This window comes from Aspergillus sydowii, assembly GCF_001890705.1.
Source record: "Aspergillus sydowii CBS 593.65 unplaced genomic scaffold ASPSYscaffold_5, whole genome shotgun sequence".
Taxonomy (NCBI): Eukaryota; Fungi; Ascomycota; class Eurotiomycetes; order Eurotiales; family Aspergillaceae; genus Aspergillus; species Aspergillus sydowii.
In genome coordinates, this window is record NW_024467863.1 from 136077 (window position 1) to 159852 (window position 23776).

At 51.3% G+C, this 23776-nt stretch overlaps 6 protein-coding genes across 6 annotated transcripts; 5 read left to right on the forward strand and 1 right to left on the reverse strand.

Annotated features, from left to right (window-relative positions):
• Positions 1-2114, forward strand: ASPSYDRAFT_31116 (KilA-N domain-containing protein; the record flags this gene model as incomplete). The annotated part of the gene is made up of 4 exons (XM_040844841.1): positions 1-277; positions 363-557; positions 616-748; positions 800-2114. The coding sequence occupies 4 exons, from the start codon at positions 1-3 to the stop codon at positions 2112-2114; spliced, it is 1920 nt and encodes a 639-aa protein (XP_040702245.1).
• Positions 2115-3151: 1037 nt separating this feature from the next.
• On the forward strand, positions 3152-4778 carry ASPSYDRAFT_89191 (cytochrome P450; the record flags this gene model as incomplete). The annotated part of the gene is made up of 2 exons (XM_040852126.1): positions 3152-3245; positions 3304-4778. 2 exons carry the CDS (start codon positions 3152-3154, stop codon positions 4776-4778), a joined length of 1569 nt encoding a protein of 522 aa, XP_040702246.1.
• Positions 4779-5603: 825 nt separating this feature from the next.
• ASPSYDRAFT_31118 (NADPH cytochrome P450 oxidoreductase family protein) lies at positions 5604-7730 on the forward strand (the record flags this gene model as incomplete). The annotated part of the gene is made up of 1 exon (XM_040844842.1): positions 5604-7730. The coding sequence occupies one exon, from the start codon at positions 5604-5606 to the stop codon at positions 7728-7730; it is 2127 nt and encodes a 708-aa protein (XP_040702247.1).
• A 194-nt stretch (positions 7731-7924) lies between these two features.
• Positions 7925-12792, reverse strand: ASPSYDRAFT_152388 (putative ATP dependent RNA helicase; the record flags this gene model as incomplete). The annotated part of the gene is made up of 9 exons (XM_040842184.1): positions 7925-8134; positions 8228-8558; positions 8672-8885; positions 8945-9329; positions 9394-9538; positions 9585-10355; positions 10402-11289; positions 11363-11999; positions 12033-12792. The coding sequence occupies 9 exons, from the start codon at positions 12790-12792 to the stop codon at positions 7925-7927; spliced, it is 4341 nt and encodes a 1446-aa protein (XP_040702248.1).
• Positions 12793-12961: 169 nt separating this feature from the next.
• Positions 12962-21730, forward strand: ASPSYDRAFT_44783 (putative translational activator). The gene is made up of 9 exons (XM_040846905.1): positions 12962-13148; positions 13218-15962; positions 16011-16205; positions 16259-20083; positions 20137-20328; positions 20382-20537; positions 20595-20676; positions 20737-20878; positions 20938-21730. The coding sequence occupies exons 1-9, from the start codon at positions 13028-13030 to the stop codon at positions 21490-21492; spliced, it is 8013 nt and encodes a 2670-aa protein (XP_040702249.1). The 5' UTR covers positions 12962-13027; the 3' UTR covers positions 21493-21730.
• Positions 21731-22207: 477 nt separating this feature from the next.
• On the forward strand, positions 22208-22895 carry ASPSYDRAFT_152457 (60S ribosomal protein eL19; the record flags this gene model as incomplete). Its single annotated transcript, XM_040842196.1, has 2 exons — positions 22208-22627; positions 22746-22895. Coding segments are annotated over 2 exons (570 nt in total), but the record flags the coding sequence as incomplete, so codon positions are not given.
• Positions 22896-23776: the final 881 nt, after the last annotated feature.

A 23776-nucleotide genomic window follows, 5' to 3' on the forward strand; every position in this document is an offset into this window, starting at 1 on the left:
ATGGCTAGCATGAGCCAACCCCAACCGTACATGGATGTGCATTCACATCTGTCGTCGGGACAGCCATATGCTTCTCACCCTGCGCCAGCTGGAGGATTGACTCATTACCAGTACCCGCAACAACCTCCTGTGCTCCAGCCTACCTCAACATATGGACCGACCAACTCTTACCCACAGTATCCCTACCCTAACAGTGTGGCATCTTCTCAGTCCGCGCCCCCGCCTCCGACAACCTCAATGAGTAGCCAAGTCCCCGCTCAATTACTGCCTCTACCTGGTAAGTTTGTTTGATGAATATGAATTCGTGTTCACAAAAAAAGAACAAAAAAAAAAAAAAAAGAGATTGATACTGATCTTTTTAGTGACCAACCATCCTGTGTCTGCCCCAGGATATGGAAACAACACCGGGGCGCCAATGCAAGGGTATGTGTATGATCCGACTGGCCAGATGGCACCCCCCGGAGCCAAACCTAGGGTCACGGCTACATTGTGGGAAGACGAAGGTAGTCTCTGCTATCAGGTAGAAGCTAAGGGAGTGTGTGTTGCTCGACGAGAAGGTAAGTCTAAATTAAATGTTTACCTTTTTGATCTACAGGCATGTACTAAGCTTTGCAGATAACCACATGATTAACGGCACGAAGTTGCTCAACGTTGCGGGCATGACTCGAGGCCGCAGAGATGGTATTCTTAAGAGCGAAAAAGTCCGAAATGTGGTGAAGATTGGACCCATGCACTTGAAGGGCGTTTGGTAAGTTTATCTGATAGATCTACCTTCCACCTCAACCGCTAATTAAAATAGGATTCCATTCGAGCGCGCTTTGGAATTTGCGAACAAGGAGAAGATCACAGACCTACTATACCCCCTGTTTGTTCACAACATCGGCAGCCTGTTGTACCACCCTACCAACCAGACCCGAACGAACATGGTAGTGCAGGAGTCGCAACAGCGACGACTCGATGGTCCCCAGCCTGCTCGCACCCCTCAAGCTCCCCAGCCCCCCAGCCTACACCACCATCACTCCCTGCAAACACCCGTTTCCACTCACATGTCTCAGCCTCATCCGATGGGCTCGCAACCCGGGGCCCGGCCGAGCATTGACCGCGCTCATACATTCCCTACTCCACCTGCGAGTGCTTCGAGCCTAATGGGAATCACCAGCCAGGGTAACTCCTACGAGTGGGCCCAGGGGATGAACTCAGGTGTTCCTAACTCTCAACCGTTGTCTATAGACACCAGCTTGACCAATGCACGATCAATGCCAACAACGCCAGCCACGACACCACCAGGAAACAATATGCAGGGGATGCAATCATACCAACAACAGTCCGGCTATGACTCGAAACCTTACTACTCGGCAGCCCCATCCGCACACCCTCACTACGCTCCTCAACAACCTTTGCCGCCGCAGCCGATGGCGCCTTATGGCCACTCAATGCCGAGTTCGTACATGAAAGGTGATATGGCGCCGCCATCTTCTCAACGTGGGTCCATAAGTCATCCAGAACCCGATTCTGATGTGAAGTCGGAACGCTACGGACACAGCAGTGGGCATGTTGGTGGCGGAACGTCAGAAGCCGAACAAGAACCGGAGTATGTCCAGCATGAGAATGGCTACAACACCGGTCGCGGCTCGTACTACACTACCAATCCTTCTGTCGGCGGCCTTACCGGCGATCATTCCCAGCTTACGCCAGACATGACTGGCTCTCCCCAGCAAAACGGCTCTGGGCGCATGACTCCCCGTACAAGTGGTGCTGCTCCTCAGTGGGCCCCGGGATACAGCACGCCTCCGCGACCAGCCGCTGCCAGCAGCCTGTACAACATTGTTGGCGACACGCGAGGAACGTCCGCCACAAACGGAACCACATCTGACAACTACTCCGTGGCGTCCAACTCTGGCTACTCCACTGGGTTGAATGGCTCATTGGGATCCAATAAGCGTATGCGTGACGATGACGACGACCGCATTGTTCGGCCGGATAGTCGTGGTGACTATGATAGCAAGCGTCGCAAGACCTTGACGGAGACCTCCGTTGGTGGTCCGGTGGGTGGTGTTCCTCTCGGGCTCCAACCCATGAAAGCTGGCGGCAGTCTCATGGCTGGTCGCCGTTAAATCACGCGAAGGACAATAAACAAAAGAACAAAAAAGACATTTTTGGGAAAGGAGCAAGACAAAAAGGATTGTTGAATTAGGGTTGAATCTCTTCTCGGGGTGCATTATGGTCTCATAACGTTTTTTTTTTCTGTTTCTTTTCTTTTCTTTTCTCTAATAGAACACACTCACACTGTTCTGGGTGCCGGGCCATCGCATTCTACCTGCGTCAGGCCTGATACCTTGATTTATTCTGCTTACTTTGCGCGCCCGACGGATGTTAGACATAACTGGGGCGCCTGGACAAGGGTGTCCGCCGATCTGGGCATGGTTGAGATTTATCATGGGGAAGACATGGCCATAAAGTTGCGTGAATGACTTGCAAAAGGATATGTATTCTGAGTTTGTTTCTGGTGCAGCGTTCTGAAGTCGCCTCTCTGCTTTTTGGCTGCCTCTTGGAAGGCAAGCACGGCCTGTGATTGTTTGTGACCGGCTATATTTATGACCATGATGAAACGAATTTCCTTGACGAGCTATCAATACTATTTTACCTGGCTTGCATTGATATAATCCCTATAGGCTTTCCATAACCTTTTTTTGAACTTGGCAGTGTATGTGACTTGATCAGGCTAACATTTGGGTGACGCGCTGTTGTGTATGGTTGTGTGCATCAGCCGGGACGGGCAGAAACTGTATTCTCCAAGGACAACCCAGTAAGCAACTCCGCATCCGATCTGCATTGATCAATCAAAGATAAGGCAAGAATATCAGCTGACCCTTGGAACTGAAGAAACGCGTGGGGACGCTGGGGAAGCCTCCGCAGACGTGGCACGGACTGAAATCTGGATTCCGATCAATAACCGGGGGAACTTGGAGGGAGGGCTGTTTCAACCGCGCCGCAAAGGGGAATTGCCCCCGCGTTCCCACCCGGGGTAATTTAGCCCGCGCGACAGCGAGGTATTGGAGGGTATAAGAGGGGTCGACGATGTCACCATCTTGCGACCACGAATATTCTCATTTCAGACTCATTCAGCCTGAAGAGTAAGTACGTGAGCAAGATGATTACAGTCACCTACGCTGCTCTTACCGGCCTCCTGGTCCTGGTCTACTTTGTGATATGGCCTGTCTTCGAGTACTTCCGCGACCCCAAGGGTATGCTCCTCTAGTATTTGATCCGTTGATGATGAGCGACTGTTGCTGACAATGATAGGTCTTCGCCGGTACCCTAACATGTCCTTATTCTCCGGCATGTCGGCGATTCCGTTCATGTTGATGGCGTCTCGCAAGTTCCGCTCGAAGGAGCTCCAGGAACTGCACCAAACGAACCCGGTCCTTCGCACTGGGCCCAACACTCTCTCCTACGGGGATGTCCGTGCTATCAAGGACATCTATGGCCACAACACCCGCTGCATCAAGGACCCATCCTACATCGTCTCCGCCGGTTCACATTACCATCTGGCAGATGTGATCGACCGGCCCGACCACTCTCGCAAGCGCAAGGTCCTGTCGTCTGCGTACGCCCTGAAGAACCTCGAGACATGGGAGCACAAGGTTAGCGACAAGATCGCCCGCCTGGTCAAGCACTTTGACAGCATCTGCACCTCCCCTCTTCCTGCTGGCCAGGAGAAGCCCGATCCCGCCGATCTCACAGTCGACTTCCGGGCGTGGACGAATTTCTTCAGTCTCGACGCCATTGTGGATATCGGCCTCAGTGAAAAGCTCGGCTTCCTGGACCAAGGCAATGACATGTGCACAGCCGAACGCAAAAACGGCACAACCTACAGAACATCCCTCCGCGAGGCCCTCTACCCAAACGCAAGAAAGCAGTCTCTCATCATCTGGAACTACGGCTGGTACCCCATCATCAACAAATGGGTGAATATCATCCCCTACTTTGCCAAGATGCAAAAGTCCGGCGACACATGGGAAGACATCGTCTGGCACCACGCCATGCAGCGGCGCCGGCGCTACGAAGCCGGCGAAAAGCTCGATGACTTCTTCTCCGCACTGATGGACGACAAAGCCGGCAAACCGCACGCACTGGAATGGGGTGAGGTCTCCGCCGAAATCAATATCATGATGAACGCGGGCTCCGTAACAACCGCTATCGCAATCACAAACGTCATGTACCAGTTGTTGAAAAACCCACACACGCTCGAGAAACTCCGCGAGGAAATCGACTCCGTCTACGACTCCGAGGACGAGGTTGTCGCCTCCTACGATAAAGTAAAACACCTGCCCTACCTCCGCGCCTGTCTCGACGAGTCCCTCCGAATCTTCCCCCCAACCTCCCACGGCCTCCCTCGCGAAACACCACCCGAGGGGATGGAAATTCTCGGCCAGTGGGTTCCCGGAAACACAACCGTCAGTATGTCTGCATATGTTGCGCACAGGGACGAGAGAGCTTTCCCACAGGCACACCTGTACAAGCCTGAGCGGTGGCTCGGCGAGGAAGGAAAGGCACTGGGGCCGTATTTTGTTGCATTCAGCGCCGGCGCTCGATCATGCATTGGCCGGAATATCTCATACCTGGAGCAAACGGTTATTCTTGCGACACTGGTGCGGAGGTATGAATTTGCCCTGCCGGATAAAGACTGGGAGCTGCAGAGGGAGGAGACGATGAATTTGATCTTGGGTGGTATGCCTGTTAAGGTTTGGCGGAGGGAGCTTGACGTTGACGCTTAAAACAATTTTCACTAGATTAGACTTTTTTTTTTTTTTTTTTTTCCATTCTCTCTACTTGTTCTTCTATCCTGTTTCTAGATTGTGATATTTTGAAGTGATGTTTTGGAATGAGGACATGATGGGCTTAACGTTTTATATTGTCTGCGCCTTTAGCGGGATTAGTTGAGAGAAGGTATACTTGGAGTATGCAAAATTAACTAAAGTGAGGTCTTTTCTGAGTTTTTGACTACTTTTGTAGTACATTCGTAAGGTTTGTCGGGTTGTGTGGCTGCTTTCCCGTATAGATACTTTGGAAGCTTGTGTCATGGTAGTTCCCCGAATGATAACAACACATTCTTCCACGTTCTCTGTTGGTGTGAAATGCACTCACAAAATGAACTTCTACCTGTCATTAACTGTAACCTCGATCTTGTGTTTTCCCCCTTCGGAAGCATAGACGGTAGCTGCCCGTAATTTGGTGGCTTATTGACATCAGTGTGGGATACAGGCGGTACTTTGTCCCTACTCCGTGGAGATGCAACGGCCAAGGCCACAGATCCCTGAGACATTGTCCACCTGATATTGCGGGGGAGATCCAGGGCCCCAGATGGTGACAGTCTGCGCTGTAGTCGAGTCACGGAGGCGAGCGGGCTAAATTTCCTCACCCTCTATCCCCCGCGTTCAGAACGGGAAATATTCCCCATCTCCAACGCCCCTCCGCCTCATCTCTGAGACTCTCTCTATGAGGTTTCTCCAGAATAGAAAAAACAAACACCGGGCCAGGAGGTATAAGTATGGCTCTCCCATAACCTCTGATCGATCAAGTGCACAGCTTCGCCAGCCAAAATGGCCTCCCTAATCACCCTCCAGACCCAACCTAACACAGCCGACTACGTCGCTCTCACCTTCCTTTCCCTCGTGGGAGCTACCTTCTTATCTCGTGGCATTATCTGGGACAGACCTGACCCATACAGGCATCTTCTCTATGAGAGACCCCAGCTCAAATATGGCAACGGCGCGGGTGCAAAGGCCGAGCAACAGACGAGAAACATTGCTCGCCGACTCGAGGAGACAAACTCTTCCATTGTCGTCTTCTGGGGTTCGCAGTCCGGAACAGCCGAGTCCTTTGCCCACAGACTCGCCAGGGAGATTACCCTGAGGTTCGGGCAGAACACCCTCACAGCCGATCTCAGTGACTACGACCCTGTGTCCATTACTGAGATCCCGTCCTCGAAGCTGGCCATCTTCATCCTCTCGACGTATGGCGAGGGTGACCCGGCAGATAACGCAATTGAGTTCTGGGACTGGCTCAACAGCAATGAGCGGAATGAGGAGAAGAAGCAGAAGCTGTTTTCTGGGTTGAGATACTTTGCTTTCGGGCTGGGTAACTCCAACTATAAGTTCTATAACCGGATTATTGACCGTGTTGTTGAGGTTCTTGATGAGCATGGTGCCAATGCCCTTCTTCCTGTGTCGAAGGCCAATGACGTGAATGGGGGAACACAGGAGGACTTTATTTCGTGGAAGGAGACTCTTTTTGCCTTCTTCCGCGAGTCTTTGGGATTCACACAGTCTGAGCTCGTTTACCAACCTACTCTTACCGTCAAGCCTGATGAGACTATCGAGCATTCTGCTCTTCACCGCGGCGAGCCTCGTCACTCGCCGAGTCCTGCGGCCATTCCCATCACGGAAATTAGACAGCTATTCGAGCCTACCTCTGATAGGCACTGCCTGCATCTCGATTTGGATATCTCTTCCACCCCCGACGTGGTCTACAAGACCGGAGACCACCTCGCTGTTTGGCCGTCGAACCCAGACGAAGAGGTCAACCTGCTTCTTCAGATGTTGGGCCGCACCAACGAAGCAGACACACCTATCTCTATCTCCGGTATTGAGGGTGCAGAGGAGGACACTGCGAAGAAGGTGCCTTCTCCAACAACCCTTCTCGTCCTCCTCCGTCACTATCTCGAAATCACCGCGCAGATCCCGCGAGACATCCTCTCCACGCTTGCTTCCTTTGCCCCAACCGAGGAGGCAAAGTCCTTCCTCACGACCCTAGCAAATGACAAGGAGGCGTACGCCGACTTCACAAGGCGAAACCATCTCACTCTCGCGCGAGTCCTCGCTGTCTCATCCGGCAACCAGCAATGGTCCAACCTCCCCGTCTCATACATTCTCGAAACCCTCCCATCACTACAACCCCGCTACTACTCTATCTCCAGCAGTAGCGTCGTATCCCCACGCAAAATCTCCCTCACTGTCCTTGTCCTGTCTACCCCGCTAGCCGAGAACACCGCTGTCTCAATACCGGGCCTCACATCAACCTACCTCCTCTCCCTCGCCGACACTCCGCAGACAAACCAAAACACTGTTCTCCCAACGTACACAAACACCCTCCTCCCACTCACAGACGCCTATGAATCCGGCGGTAGCAACAACAGCGAACCGAGAAGAAAAATCCTCGCCCACCTCCGCCGCTCAACCTTCAAGCTCCCGCGCTTACAAACAGCGCCCCTAGTCTTAATCGCCGCAGGCACAGGCTTGGCACCCTTCCGCGCCTTCCTGCACGAGCGGCGCCAGCTCCTAAAGATCGGCCGCGATGTCGGTAACATGCTCCTCTTTTTCGGCTGTCGCCGCCCAGACGAAGACTTCATCTACAAGGCTGAGCTTGAAGAGATGCAGGCTGCATTTGGGAACCAGCTGAAGATCATTACGGCGTTCTCGCGTGACCCGGGCTCCGAGAGGAAGTATGTCCAGGATTGCGTTGTTGAGCAGAAGGGCGATGTTTGTGAGATTCTGGTTGAGCAGAGGGGGAATCTTTATATCTGTGGACGGGCCGGAATGGCGAGAGAGGTTGAGAGGAGGGTTACGGCTTTCCTCGGGAGTGAAAAGGGGTGGAGCGACAAAGAGGCCGAGGAATGGGTTAGGGGTATAAAAAGGAGGAATAAGTGGCAGGAGGATGTTTGGGGATGATCACTTCTTCTTAACTTGTTTGGCAGATATTTAGGTGGTTGGTTTTCTGATTTAGGTAGAATATTTAGATTTTCTTTCCATGTCAATTGATCGTCTTGACCGAGCCAGATCTACGTAAATAGTTCTCGAACATCTGTATCTAACTTTATTTTTTGGTCTACGCTATCTTACTCAAAAGCTGCTGGCTAGATCTACTACCTGGCATCTCTATTCTGGAATATCCCCTGCCATATTTCCATCCATTGCTTCTGCTTGTATGATAACGGCTGTTGCGGATCCCGGAACATAGCAGCTAAGATCTCTCTCACCCGGGTCGAGAGCATCTTAATGGCAAGCATGGACTTCCAATCTCTGACCGAGAACCGTATCCGGTTGGTGTCAATAGAGAGGACGCCGGCATACATCTACCAATCGTCAGAACATACATATCTCGGAGAACCGAGCAGGTAAAACAGCCCGGGTAAATAGGGTAGCATAGTAACAAATAAAGCACGTACCTTAAAATCATTCTCCCCACAAAGCACCGCCACAGCCCAGTCCTCCACAACACTCGTCTCAAACGCATTATAATTGCGGTTCCGGCCCTGCATGATATGGTAGTAGCTCAGGTACTTGACGACGCTAGGATCCGAGCCTTTGTTGACAGACGTCGGGTGTAGCGTGACGGCTTGGTTATTCGCGATGTTACGCCATCCTTTGCCCTCGCGGGTTAGGAGCTTGGGGTAGAAGCTCCATGCGATGACGGACTGGATCAGGGCGTCGTTTGTGCTGTTTGTGTCATGGGTGGGCGGGGTGGTGAAGAAGTGGCGTTGGCGGGTGGAGCGGGCTCTATTTCCTTGTTAGTATACCGTTGTTCCGTCTTTCTTTCTGTTTCTTGATCAAGGAGGGGTAGGTAGGTAATTTTAGAGTTGGAGTTGGAAGGAGGCGGGGTGGGTACGGACCGGTTGAGGGATGATTTCTGATTTGCGTCGAGGGAAATTAGGCCTGCGTCGGCGATGGAAACCATGAGCTGGAGTTTGACGTCTTCGATGTTTAGTAGCGTCTGAGGCGAGAGGAAGTTCTTCCGGCAGAATGCATATTCGTTTGATCCGGGTGTGCCCCGTGTGCGTTTCCAAGCGCAATATGCGTTGTATACAGTTAGTAAATCCGAGTCACCTGCCAACGTCGTTAACATCCCGTTTCTTCTTGCTTGTGACAACTTCGGAGATATTTACCTCGCCGGAATGAAAGCCTAGCTGCATCCTTCTGGGTGTTCGAACCCATTGTATTCACGAATGGCGACTTGCATGACAGAATAGCAGCTATGCTGATCGTCGCGTCTAGACAATGAAAGAGCGCACCATGGATGATGAGCTTACCCAAAAACACATCCAACGGGAGCTTGGCGAGCTGCAGTCCTAGCGGCGTAAGGTTTTCAGTAGCCGTCAGAGCCTTCACCTCTTTCAAAGCGTCGATTGCCCGCCGAATGTTCTTTGACGAGGGCGGGTCAACCGCTTCCAGCAGAGTTGGCTCAACCTCCCCGAGCTTGCAGATCTTCACTCGTAGTACCAAGTCTTGGAGGGAGAGTCGGAGCATCTCCGGGGTTTGTTGTTCCGCCAGCTAAATAGACGGTTAGCCTTTTTTTTTTTTTTTTGCAGCGTGGTGTTAAGAGTTGAGAACATACTAGTTTGTCATGCCGGTGTTTCGTGAACATGTGGAAACAAATGCCCCTTTGCACTCGACCAGCTCGACCACGTCGCTGTTTTGCGTTTGCTCGCGAGATGAACGCCTCCACTAGTCGGGATAGCTGACGTCGCTCGTCAAACCTGCTCTAGTTAGCTTCATATCAACGCTTGTCCTAGATCAGTTACGCACCGCATAGTCTTCTCCTTGCCTGCATCAATAACAGCCGTGATATCAGGAATTGTGATACCGGTCTCTGCAATGTTTGTAGCAATCACTATCTTCCGCATGCCCTCAGGCGGCACCACGAACGCCTTCTCCTGATCTTCGCTGGCAATTGACGAGTGAAGAGCGTGTATAATCCATCCGCGCTGGAATACCGGGTCTGATAAAAGCTCATCATTTAACCGACGGATTTCCGCCATACCTGGAAGAAACACTAGGATGGCTTTGCTGTAGTACTCCATTTCTGGGCTCGTTGCGAGCTTCATCAGCAGCCTCTTGATTAGCTGATAGTCGAGCCGATACTCGTCGAAATTTAGAACCGTTTCTCGTGTTTGTTTGGAATAACTTTCCAGCGTTGCTGCCATTCCAGTAGTTTCTCCCTGGCTCGCTTCCACCTCTTCTTCATCTTCCTCGTCGGCAACGTTCGACTCGTTCTCGGATAGTCGATACTGTGTTAACTCAACTGCGTCCTCCAGGAACTTTGTTTCCACCGGGAATGTCCGGCCAGGGATATTCAACACGGGGACACCGCCGAGATATTTTGCGAAGCGGTTGGACTCAAGGGTGGCAGACATGAGAATCAGCTTTAGGTCTGGTCGTCTCTGCATTAATCGCCGGAGGACAATGAGGAGGAAGTCACTGTCAATTGAACGCTCGTGTACCTCATCCAATACAACGTGAGTAATGTCTTGGAAGTCGTCCGGGCGTTCCAACATCCGTACCACAACTCCCGTCGTCCTATTTCTGTTAGTTCGATTATTCCAGCATAGAGGATGCGACATACGCGAATACCAGCCTCGTCGACTGACTAATTTTGCTCTCTAGCCTAACAGCGAATCCGAGTAAAGAGCGAGATGTTCCAATGTCGTTTTTACTTTCTCCCAATTCCTCGCTTACTCTGCGTGCGAGCGAAATGGCGGAGATACGTCGTGGTTCGGTGACGTAAATTTTGCAGGGACGTCCTGACTGCATCTCGTGCTCCAGAATAAATGAGGGTATCTGTGTACTTTTACCACTCCCGGTTTCACTGCAGATGATGAGAGCCCGGTGGGTATCAAGCATGTTGAGAATTTCGTCTTTGAATTCCCAAATCGGGAGATTCATCCGACCATGAACCATGTGCTGGAAGGCAGGAGTGGATGACTTCTCCATCCAGATTCGGGACAACTGATCATTGGTCCCTGGTATCTCTTTTGCGCCCGCCTTTACTGGCGACCTAGTCCTTGGTGTTCCATTTCTCTTGCGGAAGTTATCAGAGAGTACAATATCGTCTTCGAAGGTCCCGTGGTTTTCTTGTATCAGTTTCCTCAAATCCTTGACGACCTGTTTGTCAGCTTCGTCCTCTTGCGCTTTCTTCGCAGTCGCAAGTTCTGTCCAAAGATCTCTCCACGCGGCAGGGAGACGCATATAAGCCTTTCCTTCTTTTGAATTCTGCGGAAAGAGGATAAAAAGAGCAAAGGTGGATACGTATGCTTCGGCCTGCTGTGAAGTGGGCGTGGCTATTTTATCCATAGAGACGAAGGTAGCATATGAGCTAGACTTGTGGGTAACTGCTTCTTGGGAGAATGGAGATGGCATCTCCTGTGGCTTTGGCCACCTCACCTCCAGCGCCATTCGATTCAAATGAGATGATGATGAGATGTCTTTGTAAGTGACTTTGCACCCAGAGTCTCTGATAATATTTAATGTGAGTTAAGGTCGTAGTTAAAATAAAATAGGGAATGTGGAAAGCAAATGTAGCGTACCTTGCCTTGCACGCCTCTTCTAGGACGCGGCGAGGGCTGAGACCAGTCCACTTGCCAAAGTCCCGAATCGCGATGGAAGCCTTGTTCAGCTCTTCTGTGATTACGCCCAGCTCTAGGGTTGGTTCTTCTTCGGTCTGGAACATGTCTCCTAGAAGGTCGCCAGCCTCGCCATCCTCAAGAATTGGCGCCGCCTCTGGTTCTGGTTCTGGTTCTGGCACCTTTTGGTCAACCTGCTCTTTTTCTGTGTCGGCTTCAGCCCGTCGAAATATAGCAGCTTCCTTCCTGAGGTCACCTAGTTTTTCTCTCCAGAGGTGCTCTGCCTCCTTGCGGTCAAAGAGTACATCGTTTTCGATACTTGAGATCTTGCGCTGGAGCTTCAAGGTTTGAGGGTCTTCCACGGTCGCGCCGGCAGACTGACCCTTCTTGCCTTTCTTGGGTTTATCATAGATCTCGGGTCGGAGATTGTAGAGCCGGGTTTGCAGGTCCAAATACTTCGGAACCAATGTGTCCGGATCAAGAGAGCTATCGGAATCGTAGGGGTCATGTTGAGGTATTGCTTCTTTGAATAGCGGCTTGGCCCTGGGTGCTTTGTTGCCTGCAGCACTTTTAGGAGTAGATTGTCCTGAAGACTCTCGATCTGATTCACGTTAGCGCTTTCGCTTCACGCGACGCCGACACCTAGGGTTACCAGAAATCCAAGAAACGTTCTTGTCCACGTCTTTACGCTGGCCGTTTATCTGAGTATACGATGGAAGTTCTTCGGGGTCACAATGCATTGCAAGCCACTCGAGAGATTCGTCCAGATTGCACACAATGTCGCGGTTAGTGATGGTAAAGTTGCCAGCAAAGTACGCCAAAACGTGCTTCAATGCTTCTTCAACCCTATTCCCAGGGAACCCCAGTTTCAGAAGGGTATCCTTCAAAACCCAGAGTTTCGTGCACAGCTCATCCTCAGGGATTGCTCGTTTATCCCTCACCGCTTGAGGGGTCAGTCCTTGTTCCTCCGCCTCGGCGAGACCAAGTATAGAACCCACGACGTCGGAAGGGAGCCACTCAAGAATATTGACAGGAACCGCCTGCTGGCGAAGAACCCTCCGCTCAGTCTCTAACTTCCCAGCTTGGCGGATTGCATCACTCTTGCACTTTGTAGCATGTTTCTCAATCAGGATCTGTAGTTCGGCATCCTCCAGGTGCTGTTCTAGTTGCTCCGGGGTGTAATTTTGCAGAGACGGGCCGTCATTTGAACTCGGAACAGGCTGATTCGGCTCAGCAGGCGTTGGGCGATCGATCTCCGATACCGACTTGGAATCGACTGTCGAGGCTGGGTCTGACGACTCCGCGGGTTTTACTTTGGAGGGGACGGAGACTGTTGCGAAGCCGCGGGCAGGGTTCGCGGCGGGCTTCTTCTTTTTCTTATTGTTCGGCGGCATAATGCAGCGCTACAGCGCCTTTGATAGCTTCAGCACCTTTGCAAGTTAGTAGTTCCGTGAAAAATGAATCAGAATGACTCACTATGCAAGAAGACTGCTCGGTGGATGATGCAGGCAGGCGGAAGGCGGCGAAGCTCCTCTTCTTCCCCACACAAAACCACCGAAAACTCTTATGACAGCATCACCACCACGAGCATACGCAGAGAAAGGAACGACATGCTCCCGACCACCTAACATGGACGACTTTCCATGGGATCAGGTGAAATCCGGAGATCTCGAGAGCCTGCGGGTCGAGCTCTTCTCGAGTTCAACTTCGCGCAGAACCCGCGCTCTCAGTGATCTCCGCGAGAAAATCGGTATTTCCCGCCCCTCCTCCGTGACAGCAGCCCAATTCTGACCGTGTGCTTGNTTCTCCGTCCTTACAGCGTCCGACTTACCGGAGAATGCCCGTCAGCCTCTTCTAGAGTTGCTTCTACAGACAATTCCAAGATATATTGACCGCCTGTCTCGTCAGGCCGCCCAGCAGTGTCTCCGCTCTCTCCTCAAAACACCCATTCCAGCCAACGATCTTAAATACTTGGTCACAGAATTACAATCAGAAGCTTCCAAATCTAGCCTTGATGCAGGATCAGCATTAGTCTTACTAGAATGGTGCTCCATATTGCTTCAGGTTCTGAAGAGTGACAGCGAAACCCCGCTTTCCATCGTGTTGGATACAATTGCGTTGGATGCACGGGCTCTGGAAACGTGCCTGGCCGCTCACCCTAAACCGGCAGTGAAACAATCTGCTTTGAGAGTAACCAGGCGTGCCCTGCGCGCGGTATTCTCCGATACTTGGGGCGACGATGTCATCAAGCAATCCGTTCAGCGTTTGACCAGCAATGCGACCACTGGACAGAAGAATGCGCCTTTTATTGGCGTAATCTCCGGGGTTTGCGTCCGTCTACCAAACAAGAAGACTGTTCTGGAAGGGGAGAAGAAGGCCATCATAGCCTACTACATCAAGGAGCTTGTTGGGGCTAAGTCGGCACCACCTGCACATATTGCCAATGGCATGTCCGACTTTTTCGAGTCGTTCGTCACGGAGGGCGATCTGATGTCGGAGCTTCTACCACCTCTCGAAAAGGCAATTCTGCGGTCTCCAGAGGTGGTTTTTGGTGGGCTGGTACCTTCGCTTTTCTCATCTCTCCCGGAAGAAATCGACCTTTCGGAGGTATTGCATTCTCGGTTGTTGAAACACTTGCTCTCTAGCATGAAATCGAACAATCCCGCCATTAGACATGGTGCTTTGCAATCATTTGAGTCACTCATCTCCAAGTCGAAGACTGAGGCTGTACTTCTCAAGGTCTCTGGCGAGGTTATTGGTCCATTGAAAACCCAGAAGATCACGAGCCCAGAGCAACGTGCCATTTACGCTCAAGCTCTCTCAGCGGTTTCTCCTACGTCTGATATCTCTAAAGATATTGTACAAGGATTTGTACCGGTCTTTTCTCGCGAGTCCAATGAGCCTGCGCTCGAACAGGAGATCAAGGCATTTTCTAAGCACCTTACACATCTCATCCAATCAAAGGTGAAACTCAGCGACGAAGCTGTTAGTGCCATCGTCAAGGGATCGGCGGACAAGAAGATCGCATTCCGGAAACTATGGCAGCTCAATATCGGGCAAGCTATCTGGCAAGCTGAACCCACAACCTTGGCAAGCCCTGAGATCGAGCCTTTCGTAACAAAGTTTTTGGCCAAACTGAAGGAAATTTTCAAAGAGGTGTCAGCAAATCCATTGCCATCGGCACAGAGCGGCGCCCTCTTCACAGCCTACGTATACCTAGCGCTCTCTGGTCGATTATCTGCATTAGATAACTTTGACAAGGCGGCTTGGGAAGACACTGTCGGCCAGTCTATGGTGATTCAGCCGAAGCCATCATTTTTGCTGAATCCCAAGGCGTATTCCAAGTTGGGCTCTCAAGAAGAAGTACAGTGGGCTGTTAGGACTCTTGTTGCTGTCCCTTCCACGGCGAAGTTTGACGGTGCCGAAGCGCAGGCTAAGGTTGCATGGGGTGAGGCATTCATTTATGCTATCACCGGGCCCGGAGTTCACACTGGCTTCCGAGATGAATCTGCTCGTGCTTTATCCAGCGTGCACAAGACAAACATAGCCACGATTGGGCGCGTTATCACAGATGCCCTTTGGACTTGGCTTTTAGCTCTAAGGACAGGAGAGAAGGAATCTGCTCCATTCTCTGCGGGCCCTGAGAGCCAAAGATTTCTCTACCTGGTAGCAAAGGCAATCTGCCCTGCGCCGTCAAGTTCAGGGTCTCCTGATCAGGCTGAACTGAAGGGACAGCTGATCGACCTGCTTCTCCTCGCTCGCCCTCAATTGATTACAAATGTTTCTTGGATTGATCTCTGTCTGAGAACTGGCACAGATCCGGGTGACCTTGTTCGCGAATTTCCTGATGATTGCATGGGTCAATTGATTCGCGTGCAGGATGATCCAGTCCAGTCTGAAGTGCCGCAGGTCGATGACGCTATATGGGCTGCAGCTGGGGACTTAGCGTTTGTCGCCCCCGATGCAATGATCCCCAAACTGGTCAACCAGATAAAGGAGGATTTGAACGTTTCGCGTGTATCCAATATTACACCTACCGATGCTGCTATTGCCAGGACCCCCGAAGGCACCATGTTTGTAGACGTACTGAGCACAAAGTCAAAGCAAACCTTTGATAAAAACACCAAAGACTATGATATCCTCAAATGGGAGGAGGAGATGCGGGCGCACTTGGCTCAGAAAAAGGGTGAAAAGCCAAAGAAGCTTACTGCAGATGAGCAAGGCAAGGTTAAAGCTCAACTCGCGAAGGAAGCAAAAATCCGCGAAGATGTTTTGCGTGAAGCGAAAAGAATCGAACGGGGCTGCGGAATCATCCAGGGTCTTGCTGCCGGGCCGGCCATTGACGCAGACGACTGGATTAACCCAGCAGTTGCCTCGTTATTGGATCTCTCAAAAGCAGGAGCAGGCTTATTCTCGGGTGATGTGGTTTCGAAAGCCTACATCAAGTGTTCTGAGAAGTTGTCAACGCGTCTTGGCCCTCTACGGCCATTTGTGGGTGTTGCAACGCTTCGGGCTATAGGCAAGGGCTCCTTACCTGCGGAGATGGAAGTGGAGCCTCTTGGAAGTAAGTTATGTGAAACCATTTTGAGTACGTACACTAACAATCTTATAGGTCTAGTAACAAGAATCCTCTATCGCTTGCGCTTTGCATCCGAACAGCGACCCCTTGATAACTCTTCTCTCGCTTACGGACTGCCACTTTTATTCACAATTCTCGTCCAAAACGGCGTCGACGAAGAAAAGGGCGATGAGGAGGGTGAGCAGGTTCTGCTTGCTCTTGAAATTTTGTCTTTCCACTCAAGCTCATGTTGGTCACCAGCCCGTCAGTACCGAAAATGCACGTCTAACTTCAGTGTTTAGTCACCGACAATCGCCTCCCCCGAGCAGAGGTTCTTGACCAGCTGATCACGTCTATGCTGAAGTATACTCAACACTACAAGCTTATTAAAGACACCCTGTTCGATGTTAGCAGATACGTCGCACCGAATATTAACGAACAGGAGTTAAACGTACTCCTCAAGGGCACCATTGTCTCGGATTCGTCAGTGCGGTTGTCAGTCCTGCAAGCCATTGAGGCTGAGATTGATCTAACTGATCTGGACTTTTCCGAACATATCTGGCTCGAGTGTCACGATTATGTAGAGGAAAACGCAGAAGTTGCCGAGAACATCTGGGAAGAGAATGCCCTGGAAGTTGACGAGAGTACCTACGAAAAGCTTATTCCCTACCTCGATTCGCAGGACCCGAACCTCCGAGGAGCTGCTGCACGGGCGTTAGCCCATGCAATCGAGCCGAACCCATCGGTGTTCGGGGACATTGTATCCCAACTCCAGTCAAAGTATGAATTCGAAATCCGACCGAAGGAGCCAGAGAAGGACAAGTATGGGATGCCCAAGAAGGCCGAGGTAGCAGATCATTGGGAATCACGTAGTGGCATTGCTCTTGCCTTTGGAGCCATGCAAAACTCCTTTGAGGGGGAACAAATTGTCTCATTCCTCCGGTTCTTGATTGAAAGAGGACCTCTTATTGACAAGAGCAGCGTGGTGAGGGCTCAGATGGCCGAGAGCGGAAAGGCCGTAATTGCCACGCGTGGTCAGGAGAAGGTGGAAGAGCTAATGAAACTTCTGGAGACAACGCTAGAGACTTCGGACAAGGGAAGCGAGACATCCGATCTGCTTAACGAAGCAGTTGTTGTTCTTTACGGATCTCTGGCACAACACCTTAAGTCAGATGACCCTCGCTTGCAAACAGTTGTCAAGAGGCTTCTCGCCACCCTTCCTACACCATCCGAGTCTGTTCAAGCTGCTGTTTCTGAGTGTCTTCCACCACTGATCCGACTCGCTGGGCCCAAGAGCGGAGAGTACGCGAAGGAAATGCTCGACCAAATTTTGCAAACGAAGCAATATGCCACTCAACGTGGTGCAGCCTATGGGTTGGCAGGAATCGTGAAGGGCCGGGGAATTTCTACCCTGCGCGAGTTCCGAGTTATGCCCCATCTTCAGGATGCCGCGGAGAACAAGAAAGAGGCGCACCAAAGACAGGGTGCTCTGTTGGCGTACGAGTTGTTTGCAATGATACTTGGCCGAACGTTCGAGCCCTATGTTATTCAAGTCGTCCCGCAGCTTCTTGCTAGCTTCGGAGACCCAAACGCAGATGTCCGCGATGCATGTTTATACACAGCAAAGGCCTGTTTCTCGAATCTCAGCTCTTACGGCGTCAAGCAAATCCTCCCCACACTTCTAGATGGTCTCGATGATACGCAGTGGCGTAGCCAAAAGGGAGCTTGTGACCTGCTTGGAGCAATGGCCTATTTGGACCCTCAACAGCTGGCCGTAAGCCTGCCTGAAATCATCCCTCCGCTAACTGTGGTTTTGAACGATACCCACAAGGAGGTACGCAATGCTGCCAACCGCAGTCTTCAACGGTTCGGAGAAGTTATCAGCAACCCCGAAGTAAAGTCGCTGGTTAATGTGCTCCTGAAGGCGCTGAGTGATCCCACCAAATTCACGGATGAGGCACTCGATGCCCTTATCAAGGTTTCATTCGCCCATTATCTGGATGCGCCATCTTTGGCCCTGGTTGTTCGCATCCTTGAACGTGGTTTGGGTGACAGATCAGCGACGAAGAGAAAGTCTGCCCAGATTATCGGCAGCTTGGCTCACCTTACAGAGCGTAAGGATCTTATCACTCACCTGCCTATCATTGTTTCCGGTTTAAATCTGGCTATTGTCGACCCTGTGCCTACGACTCGCGCCACTGCATCCAAGGCTCTTGGTTCGCTGATTGAGAAACTTGGAGAGGATGCTCTTCCCGATCTCATCCCCAATCTTATGTCTACTCTCAAGTCGGACACCGGAGCTGGCGACCGCTTGGGATCTGCTCAAGCGCTATCGGAGGTTCTGGCCGGTCTGGGCACCACCAGGCTCGAGGAGACGCTGCCAACTATTCTGCAAAACGTCAGCAGTTCCAAGGCCACTATCCGCGAAGGTTTCATGACCCTCTTTATTTTCTTGCCTGCCTGCTTTGGAAACAGCTTCGCACCGTATCTTTCGAGGATTATCCCGCCTATCTTGGCTGGTCTGGCGGATGATGTTGATTCGATTCGTGAGACTTCGCTCCGCGCAGGTCGCTTGCTGGTCAAGAACTTCTCGTCTAAGGCCATCGATCTCCTTCTTCCTGAACTTGAGCGCGGTCTCGCCGATGACAGTTACCGTATCAGGTTGAGCTCCGTTGAGTTGGTTGGTGATCTACTCTTCAGTATCACGGGTATTTCGGGCAAGACTGAAGCCGAAGAAGAAGAGGAAGAAGCTGCACAGGCTGGGCAGTCGTTGCTCGAAGTTCTTGGAGAAGAGAGGAGAGACAAGGTCTTATCCTCATTGTTCATCTGCCGTTGCGATACTTCTGGTCTGGTCAAGACTGCCGCTATGGGTGTCTGGAAGTCGCTTGTCGCGTCCCCAAGAACACTCAAGGATATGGTCCCCACCTTGTCACAGCTCATCATTCGGCGCCTTGGCTCCTCCAATATGGAACAGAAGGTTATTGCCAGCAATGCCCTGGGAGATCTTATCAAGAAAGCTGGCGAGTCTGTCCTCGCGACTTTGCTGCCTTCTCTCGAGGATGGCCTCCAGACCTCACCAGATGTGGATGTCAAGCAAGGTATCTGTATCGCGCTTAAGGAAATCATCACCTCCTCCTCACCAGATGCCCTTGAGGAGTATGAAAAGATCCTCATTTCCATTGTTCGCGTGGCATTGGTTGATCACGATGAAGATGTCCGAGAAGCAGCTGCCGATGCGTTCGATTCTCTGCAGCAAATCCTTGGCAAGAGGGCCGTGGACCAGGTTCTACCCCATCTCCTTCTCTTGCTGAGAAATGACGAAGATGCGGAGCAAGCACTGTCGGCATTATTGACCCTCCTCACTGAGCAAACACGGGCCAATATCATCCTACCAAATCTCATCCCGACACTGCTTACATCTCCCGTTTCAACGTTCAATGCCAGGGCTCTGGCATCTCTAGCGGAAGTCGCAGGTTCTGCAATGGCTCGCCGCCTGCCCACTATTCTGAACACGCTGATGGACAACATCATCTCGTGCAAGGACGATGAACAGCGTGAAGAACTCGATAACGCATTCAGCACCATCTTGGTTTCCGTGGATGAGTTCGATGGCCTTAATGTTATGATGAGCGTGATGTTGGCCATGATCAAGCACGACGATGAGCGTCGTCGTACCTATGCGGCCGATCATCTCAAGAAGTTCTTCTCCGATGCCGACCTTGATTTCTCCAGATACTACCAGGATCTCATTCGTGTCTTGTTGATTTCATTCGATGACTCTGACAAGGGTGTTATCAAAGCTGCCTGGGGGGCCCTTAGTGGACTTACTTCACATCTGCGCAAGGAAGAAATGGAGGTTTTGGCCGTACCTACAAGACAAATTCTCAAGGGCGTTGGAGTTCCTGGAGCCGATCTCCCCGGCTTTAGCCTGCCGAAGGGTATCACTGCCATTCTGCCGATCTTCCTGCAGGGCCTTCTGAACGGCAGTATCGAACAGCGTACCCAATCCTCTCTTGCGATTGCGGATCTTATCGACCGTACGGCTGCGGACTCATTGAAGCCATTTGTAACTCAAATTACTGGTCCACTCATCCGTGTCGTGTCTGAGCGCTCAGTGGATCTTAAATGTAGCCGGCTACACCCCCTAATGTACGCTTACTGGAGCTAACAAACTTATCAGGTGCTATCTTCTTCACGCTCAATAAACTTCTGCAAAAGATCCCTCTAGCTGTCAAGCCCTTCCTGCCACAGCTTCAAAGGACGTTTGCTCGTGGTTTGGCCGACCAAAATAGCGAGACTTTGCGCAACAGGGCTGCCAAGGGTCTTGGAATCCTCATCACCCTGACACCGCGGGTTGACCCGCTGATTGCAGGTACGAAGCAGTCCCCGCATTGCCCATGTATGAGGTGCTAATTGACAATTCAGAACTTATGACGGGCACCAAGACTGCCGACGTTGGGGTGCGGAATGCAATGATGAAGGCTCTACAAGAGGTAGTAGGCAAAGCTGGCGCGAACATGAGCGAGGCTTCTAAGAATTCCCTTCTTGCTCTGATCGACGATGATGCCAGTGACCAGACAGGTATGTCTTTGGATGTGTTATTGAAAATTGGGTTTGAAGTGAACTAACTTTCTGCAGATTCCGTGGCCATTACAAATGCGAAGTTGCTTGGGTCACTCGTCAAGGTTCTTCCTCCAGCTACTGCTGGACCACTTATCAAGTATGCTCGGATACCCCCACCCATATATCAGTTGGCCAGTACTAATCAACCGTTACACAGGAGCCGTGTCCTCACGCCCAATTTCTCACACGCATCAATTCTAGGATTGAATGCTCTACTTGTTGAATCTCCGTCGTCCCTGACTGATCAATTCGCCGCGGAGACCCAGAACCTGATCTGCCAGGGCGTGACGCATAAGGATGTAAGAAACCCTTACAATGATATTGTCTAGGCAGCAAAGACCATGCTAATAAAAAACAGCCCTTTATCTCCGACAACTGTGTACTTGCCGCTGGAAAGTACCTCCTACTTGAGGAGCAACACAGCTTCGAAAGCAACAAGGCTATTTTCGAGGCGTTGTCGCCCTGCATTCAGCCAGGCACACCATCCGACACCCGACGACTGGCGCTTGTAGTGATCCGAACAGTCGGTCGACTTCACCCAGAGCTGGCACGTCCTCATTTAGCGCTTCTTGCGCCACAAATCTTTGCAGGTGTTCGCGATATGGTTATTCCCGTCAAGCTAGCTGCAGAAGCCGCCTTCCTTTCCATATTCTCCGTTGTGGATTCGGATACTGCGGTCTTTGACAAATACATGGCTGGACCGGGTGCAGAACTGCCACCTGGCCCCAAGCGCAGCATGTCTGATTACTTCAAACGAGTTGCGCTCCGACTTGCGACCCAGGCACGTGAGAGGAGGGAGGCCGAAGGCGGACAGGGCGGCCTTGGTCTATCTAACGACGAGATGGAGGATGAGAAGGAACTGTGGAGCATTGGAAAGGTCGAGTTCGAGGAGGGTTCGTTTGGCGATGAGTGATGATTTTCAATTATGCTTTACCTACGATTTGTACGCGTTATAGATAGATCTATACCCTTGTGTTCCGGGGAAGTCTATACCAAAAAATTATAGCCGTTGATTCTTTTGATAAGCTTTCACGTGACTGGAACAACAACATTGGACACCCTGGGTCGGCAAATGGGGCTCACAGCAACAACCCTATCGCCACTGTTCCAGACAAGACCATAGCGAATTAAGATCTTAGATGGCAGTACGAAATCCAATGAATTTATCATTGCTGATCTGTTGACAATGACTCCGTCAAAATAGTTAGTGGACACTTCATTCCGTCATTTGAGTCACGAAGACTCATGATGACGAAGGGGTTTCGGGACTAGCGTGGGGTACAAGCCCTAAGGTGGATTCCCTCGCTTAGAACACAATGGATTAGCTAATCACCCGCCCGGATCTCAAACTCTCACTTTGGGAATTCAAACCACTGTCGAGTGCAACGAACATCATCCGCCAACGACCGTCGATACGCCGACATCAAGATGTGAGTTCATCTCCCGAAACCGATATTCCCGTTACGCGGAGCAAATACTGTTACCTGATGGATGTTTTTGTCATGTTTTGCCCACCATGGACCGTCCCAGCTGGAACCGATGTTGCTTCGTCTTTTCCGTCTCTAGTTGTTGGATAGAGATTTCTCGAAAGGCCTCATGCTGACTGCGTGTTTTTCTCGCTCAACAGGGTCAACCTTCGCACCCAGAAGCGCCTCGCCGCCTCCGTGGTGGGCTGCGGCAAGCGCAAGATTTGGCTCGACCCCAATGAGATGAGCGAAATCTCCAACGCCAACTCCCGCCAGACCGTCCGCAAGCTCGTCAAGGATGGCCTCATCATCCGCAAGCCCGTGACCATGCACTCCCGCTCCCGTGCCCGCGAGCTCAACCTGGCCCGCCGGATCGGTCGTCACCGCGGTCTGGGTAAGCGTAAGGGTACCAAGGAGGCTCGTCAGCCCAGCTCCCTCCTCTGGATGCGCCGCATGCGTGTTCTGCGTCGTCTCCTCGTCCGCTACCGTGCCGCTGGCAAGATCGACAAGCACCTCTACCACGAGCTCTACCACCTGTCCAAGGGTAACACCTTCAAGCACAAGCGTTCCCTGATTGAACACGTGAGTTCAGCGGATCTCCGAACAATAGCGGGATAAAACCCATGTGCATTACGCGCTTGGTTGATCCGTAAAGGTCATTATTGGAATGTTAAGCTGACAAGTTTTTTTTCACCTACAGATCCAAAAGGCCAAGGCTGAGAGACAGCGTGAGCGTGTCCTCAAGGAAGAGATGGACGCTAAGCGTGCCAAGAACAAGGCTCTCCGTGAGCGACGACAGGAGCGTCAAGAGGCCAAGCGCAACGCTCTTGTTGGCGAGGCTCAGGAGTAAATGCTTTGATATTTTTTCCTTCGTTGACGGATTTTGGCGGTGCGGATGTTTGAACTGGGGAATCGATCAGCCCATGAGATATCATTCCAGGTCGACCACTTCGCTTGTTTTTACACCCCAGGTCTGGCTCGGTGGGTTTGATTCGCTCGGGATACCCTGGGACTGGATTCGGGAACAGGGAAAAGGACCTCTTTCCTTACTTCTCTCTTTCTCTGGTGAAAAGTGGATAAGAGGAATGAGGGAAGCTGTTATGGAGATGAGGAAAAAGGAAAGAAAAAATATGAACAAGGATTTCTTAACCAAATCAATGGCATGGCGCTTTGTGTGTGATATGACAAACCTGGATTTGATTGCATTCTACTGTCTTCTTCTGCCCGCCAACCCCCGACGCTTCAAAATATAATGTCGTAACGTTCATCAAGCCCACTCCCTCGTAATGCTAGTGGCAATCTGCCTCAACCTCCGTCCCACTCATTGCTTGCAGTATTCCCGCCTTGCTGTGGACAGCAGTCTGGAGTAAGTCACGATTTCCTTCCGTTGTCCGGGGAAGCTACCATTTCCTTGCGCATTCAACAACCCCAACACTCCTACGAACTAGTATATGCAGGTAACCATCTACTTGGCCATTGTCACAAACGGGGCCTATAGTTATGAAAGCTTCGTTGACTACACATCCTCTTCTATGCATCTTTTGACTATCGTCGTTCAGCAAAGTTCATCCTACCCGTTTATCCACTCGTCACTCGGCGTATATATATCTCATCTTCCTCAATCTGCCTTTCCTCTCTGCCTAACTTTCTGACCGGGTTTCCTGATTTCGTTTGTGTTCAGTACTATTCTAGATAGTCTCTATATATATTTGTGTAGGTTCCGTTGCCAAA